Source organism: Necator americanus, chromosome V, assembly GCF_031761385.1.
Source record: "Necator americanus strain Aroian chromosome V, whole genome shotgun sequence".
In the NCBI taxonomy this organism is placed as follows: Eukaryota; Metazoa; Nematoda; class Chromadorea; order Rhabditida; family Ancylostomatidae; genus Necator; species Necator americanus.
This window is the reverse complement of record NC_087375.1, coordinates 14,108,884-14,115,084: the sequence shown is the minus strand read 5'-3', so window position 1 is coordinate 14,115,084 and position 6,201 is coordinate 14,108,884. Positions and strand designations below refer to the sequence as shown.

Sequence of the window (6,201 nt, the reverse complement as noted above, 5' to 3'; positions counted from 1 at the left end):
CGGAAGACACCAACAAGTTACCTCTTTGTTTTGTCTTTTCTTCTCGTTGTTCTCAGTTTATTCTCTCTAAAGCGGCATGTTCACACAGCCCTGAATTCACAAAATTATTGCCACATAAATCGCTAATGTTTAAAATTTTACGCACATGAAAATCGAAAACAGAGAAGGATTCGTAGGCGAGCTGGTGCTCATTGTTTTCTTTTTGTCTCTGTTAAGTAAATAAACCAAAATACTCGTTGAAAAACATGATCTTTACTTATGCTCTCGTATTTGTTATTTGTACTTTCGGAGGTTTTGTAGATTCGGAACCTCTGCCTCTTGTTATATGTGTTGCGAAATGAAAGTAGTTTGCAATGTACTACAGATTTAATAGCACTCACTAGTATGTGCGATCCGATTCTTTCATGCTTTCCACGTCTTGAAAAAGACATATCAGAATGGTATAACTGACTGTATTCTAAACAAGAGGATTGGCGGTCTGCTTGACAATTTGCTAGATTTTGTCAAGGGACATCACCCGGATCGAGATTGGACGCAATTTTCGGTTGTTTTCATTCTTTTTGCTTTTCTTTCTGATTTTTCGTCTTTTAAGTCTCCACTTTCGTACTCTTGTTATGCTAACTGTATTTGCTTTTTCTATAGAAATGTATATTGCATCTGTATTGTTCTTGAGCTACTGTACTACCTTTGTTCGTGTTCTGCTTTTGAAATTTGGTTCAAAATTGTTCTTATTTCTATGTTAATGTTCTTTTTTTATTCGTCTGCCCTCCCTTATGAGCAAAAAAAAAAGAATATTAACATGAAAATAAATAGAGCAAAAACAATAAGACAACTTAAGAACGATAGAGATGCAATATAGCCCTATTAACAAAAGCAACAAATACACCAAACGTAACAAAAAAAAAACGAGATATAAAAGGCGAAAAAAAAGTAAAAAAAATTCAAAAGGAAGGAAAACAATCATGAAATTGAATAATGAAATCATATCACTTGGCCAAATTACCAAGCACATTTTCTCGCAAGCCATCTTCGAGCGGTGAAGAACATACCGTTGGTGCTCCTGCGTGTCGTTTTGAGGCGACTACACACATCGATAGAAAAAAGGTTATATTTCTTACAACAAATGCATATTTCTTGTGATCCTTAAAAATCTTGGCTTTCCCATCATTCGACAGCAACCAATGCAAAAATTGCTAAGTAGATGTGCAAGATCTTGGGTACACGTAAATGCACTGTCTGTTCGTGTTGCTCCGCAATGTTATGCTTTTAAAAGTTGAATAGATCTAAAACAAAACACGACAAATTTTCATGTGTGTCTGTGTTTCCTAGTCACGTTTCCTGCTATGAATGGAGGGACAATGGTAAGTTGTAGATTTTATCTAACACCAACTTCCATGTAAACAACAGAACTCTGAGTCTTTGATGAAGGAATGCCTTAGCAGGCAGAACACCCGGATTGTAGCATTAAGTCATATCAACATAAATGTTTGGAATAAAGTTAAAAAGCTCAGACATATAAGGAACATTGCCTAACACAAACACTTTTGCACATAGGTCGTGGAAGTGGGGAAATTCCACACTATATTATGACTAGACCAACTATGGATGAAAGATGAAAAAAAAGACTATGAAATACCCAAAAGAAATCCTCTCTATCAACTTCTCAAGTTGGAAAAACAGTGACAAGAAAACCAATAAAAATCTAACTGTTAGATAACACTAAAGAACTACAACAAAGGTAGCTATCGATAAGAAGGAAAAAGACAAGCTCCTACTTCTAGTATAAGTATTGTTCAGTGTATCCGACATACCCTAGCGGAGATGTAGTATGTAATGGTATTGGCACGGAGAACATTGTGCGGCAATTCCGGTTAGTGTTACTCATTATCTTGCTTAGCCTACCTTCCTTAGAAGCTAGGAGCTCCCACAAACTTCCGAATTTCCTCATAAGAGACCCAAAACGTGAGCGACCAAGGTGCCATTCTGATGTAGCTTGGAAGAAATCCTCTGTAAAGCGACAAGAATCCTTCGTGACGAACTATTTTCACGAAGCAATCAATGCAGCCTTTGTATAGCTGGAGGTGAGTATTTTTAGTATGAACCCTGCAAGAAGAAATCCAAGAAAGAAAAAAAACAGCTAAAAACACACAACCAATAAACATATAAGGTAGCGCTTCTTACAACTTTGCATCCAGTTCATGCCTTATCTGATCCATCATTCTCGTTTTGACAACATCAGATGGCAGCGATACTATAGCAGCTGATAATCCTGCACAAGCACTAGAAACAGCGTGAGTCACCCAGTTATCCTGGAAACATGAACGACGAATAAGGATATCCTACACAAGATCATTGTTCCGAAAGTGTTTTGTTGTTCTCAACAAACATCTCGCGGTAATTTGAGAATACAGAGCTTCGAATCAATTATCCTTTTCTCGAGCATTAGCGGAATGTTTCCCTAATACCAAATGGATTTGCTCACCATTGTCTGTTATAGAGACGTTCAAGTTCAGTAACATGATCAACGCTTTATATTTTGGGACAAGACACTTGTATTTCTATCTCCTCTGATTGATGAAAGATTGAAAAACAAACTTAGATATATCAAAACACCATTTTTACTGTTAGTTGTGATCATTTCTCATTTCTATATCGATGTTGCGTCCATACGTTATCACACATTAGCACTTCATAGCAGCCCACGCATATAAATCACGGCCTAATGGAAACTGTAATGGTTGGTCCTATCGTATTGATGAAAATGGATATAGCAGCTATACGATCCCTTACGGATACACATGTTTTCCTGACGGGTTGGTCTAGTTCTTCATTTTTAGATATCATGGATCTGATTGCACTGTGGAGATAAGAAAAGGGAATTTAAAATCATAGCAGCAGCGGGAGAGCACATCCAACTATTAACATCTGATTTTCTTATTTCCATATACCTTTCCTTCTAGAAGCTTCTCTATCTCCGTTCGGAAATGCTATGCCAAGTTCGAGGTCAGTCAGCAAAACCTGCTCTGTAATCCATGATCACTTACGGTAACATCAATATCCCCCCGATTACGTACGAACGCGTTAGTACTCTGGACATCGCTGACTTTGACTCCGCCTGACAAGAGGAAATTTTGAGTAGGAAACCACGCCACAAAATCCTTACTAGAAAATTGAAATCCCTAAGCAATTTATGCTTGACAAAGTCGTAAGTAGCGATGTCTGCCATGTTTAGAAGCGCAGCGCGTTGACAGTTCGGAATCCATCCAAGCCAGAGAACGGAAAAGCCTAGATATAGTTCAAAACATGCGACAAAAAAGAGGAGACAAAATGCGGAACGAATTGCAAGTAAAACCTATGAGAAATAAAACGTGTCTTACCTTGCGTCCTGTAAAGAGAGAAGAAACAATCCCAAGCTCCGCTGTACCGCAGTGAAAGATTCTGCAACTTGCGCAGTCCCTCCATTTGCATTTGTACCTGAATTAACCCATTTATCACAGAGAAGAAGAACTATTTCACTTACTTTTGTACAGGGAGATATGCATTAGTTCGAAAGTTCTAGAGTGTACTGCATTCCATTCAGTTTGAAGAAGAGGTAAGAAAAAGAGGTGTGAAAAGAAAAAAGAGAATACAAAAGAACGTTCAACTCCTTTTTCAAAGCAAAAATACTCGAAAATGGAGTCTTTGTCCTTCATTACCCCTACCTTTAGCTGAAGAAAAAATGGAAATGTGTTTTTCGAGAGGGCTTGTGCGCTTTTTTTTAAATGAAACGACCATAAAGCGTTACAAACGTCGGCAACATATTAATAGAGATAAGCGAACTAAATAAAGGGAACTTCAAACCTAAATAGAACATAGATAGTTTCAAACATTCAAGTTTGCATATGGATGTGCTGCGCTTTGAACGACTGTGTAAATAGAATGTGAAGCAATAGCAACCGAGAAAAAAGTAGAGTGGGAGTTGCCCTTCACTTCCTCTATCGGAAAGTACTAAGCAAATAACACGAGTATGAGAATAGCACTACGTGACAACCAAGAAGGAGGAAATTATAACGGGATAATAAAACAACGAACCTTTACCAAATCCGTGGGACTGGCAGCGAACTGGGCCACAAGACCAGCTGTAGCCCCGCATAGCATCGACTTCCACACAGGAAACGTTTTCTCTCGCTGTAGTCAGCTTTTTTCGTTGTTTGAAATAAATAAGTAAATATAAAAGAACGAATACCGTTTCGTCAAACACCAGTCCTCTTAGTGTTTCATATCCACCCATTCTTATTCCCGTGTAAATATAGTGACGAGTGATGGCTGGACCAATACCTTTCCAAAGGCTTAAGGCTCCCTCTTTCCGAATAATATCATAAGTAACTTGGAACATTCCTGAACAAAGTCCCCAATGAGAAATGGTTCAGCTGTGTATTTGAAAAGGGAAGTACCTCCTTTAGTATGCTGATTCCTAGCAATTTGAAGCCTTGTTTTGGTGATGTCTAGTGGATATGTCACAGTTTCTGCTACCAAAGCAGCAGTACATGACAAAAAGTATTTGGTCACAACCTGTTTCAAAGGAGAGCCATGCATGTATAGCTCATCTGGCCTTTCAACCATAACCTAAGAAGTTATTTGTAAGAAATCAGAAAAGCCCACTTATATACAGGGAGCAACAACTGTTCCGAACTAAGGAATAGAGCACAGCATCTGTATCAGCTCAAGGAAGGTGTACTTATACGTTTCTTTATTCAGATACTGTATAAGGAAAACAACATATAAAACAGATGAGAAAAGACATGAAACAAGAGATATTGTTAACGTCCCAAATACGCACATGTCTTGGTGCGATTTTACGTAACGGAGCTTGTTTCTGCGCGGCATTGCACAAATTTGTATCTCGTTTGAAGTCGGCGGAAGCACAGCAAAATATACCCGGCGATAGGTCAATGGTTGTTCTTTTGTCTGATATGAACGCGTCAGTACTCTGTACATCGGACACTAATAACCCGACATCGTAGGGCTGGTGCAGTGCGTAGGCAGGCGCACTCGACGAGTGTGATATGGCCATCGGTTGCTATCCAGGCGGGACCAAGAATGTTAGTGGTCCCGTCTGAATAACAGCCACTAGTTTTGCCACACCACCACAAGTGTGTGGGATATATGTATCGCAACATCATATGCGCCGGTGCGACTATTGAGTGCGCTCCAATGCATGCAAGGTTGCGATGGGTTGTGTCAGTGAGGTTTTATGGTATAGATGAGGACTGTCGCTGCTCCCATGCAAGCACACATGAATAGCCATACTTTCAACATTGGACGCAAAAAAGAAAGACAGCAGGGACGGCTGCTAGGCACGCATTCGAGAATGCGCATTCTAAGAGTTGGTGTGTTTGGCGGAGAGATTAATACCCTAGCTCTACCTGGATTTCATGCGGTTAAAGAGGGGTCCGTGTAGAGAGGGTCCGGGCGGATCTTCGAGCATCCCCCGGTCATGCCCCGGCAGACAATCAACGATGATGCACATCTTTAAGAGATTCACGTCCATTGGTCCCTAAACCGTTGGCTCCGGTTACTTACCACTAATCGTACGCTGCTTCGCCGATTCGGATATAATTTACAAGCTACTAAATCGCTTTGGAGAATCAGATACATCCGCTTTAGTTTTGTGATGTAAGGTGAACTTGTAGCCTACCAGAAGCAAGAGAAATCCTCAAGTGAAATAAGAGAGAAAAATACATCTAAGAGCTTCAAATTACGTATATGAAAACTCTCGTTGAAAACGGAAAAATCCGAGCTTTCAAAAGTAACTAGGATGAGGATTACCGTTATTCTGTAGTTCTGAAGCTTTTTTCTTGCTTAATCCATCTTTTCGGAAAGATGGACTTTCTGTATCTCTGACCACTTTGAAGAAAAAGAGCTCATTTGATGAGATTTCTATGCTTCCTGAGGGTAATGGCTAGGCAAAACTCGCTCCCGTCGTCTTTCCTATTAGAGCGCCACACAAAAATTGCATTTACTTTTAACTACACTGCTGTCTAGTTCATTCGTTAATTTTGACTACTCCCACCATTCTTCTTCATATATTTCATTATAACTGTATAGTTCTTTGCGTTTCTATGGATAGAAGAGCATCTAAGACTGCTGTCTGCGTATGGCGAAGGCGGGACATTTTACTCCATTAGGGGAGAATGCAGTTCTGAGAAATGTAGCAGAGGC

The 6,201-nt window shown here is 39.6% G+C and overlaps 1 protein-coding gene across 3 annotated transcripts; it reads right to left on the bottom strand.

Moving 5' to 3' along the window:
• Positions 1–1,907: 1,907 nt before the first annotated feature.
• RB195_013844 (uncharacterized protein) lies at positions 1,908–5,053 on the bottom strand (the record flags this gene model as incomplete). 3 transcript variants are annotated; one of them, XM_064203840.1, is made up of 8 exons in its annotated part: positions 1,908–2,103; positions 2,182–2,309; positions 3,164–3,285; positions 3,378–3,474; positions 4,072–4,167; positions 4,226–4,377; positions 4,434–4,605; positions 4,820–5,053. In XM_064203840.1, 8 exons carry the CDS (start codon positions 5,051–5,053, stop codon positions 1,908–1,910), a joined length of 1,197 nt encoding a protein of 398 aa, XP_064059721.1. The 3 variants fall into 3 exon arrangements, with proteins under 3 accessions (XP_064059721.1, XP_013304597.1, XP_064059722.1); XM_013449143.2 differs by lacking the exon at positions 4,820–5,053 and having other exon boundaries at positions 4,434–4,602; XM_064203841.1 differs by lacking the exons at positions 1,908–2,103; positions 3,164–3,285; positions 4,820–5,053 and having other exon boundaries at positions 2,305–2,309; positions 4,434–4,602.
• Between the last annotated feature and the right edge of the window lie 1,148 nt (positions 5,054–6,201).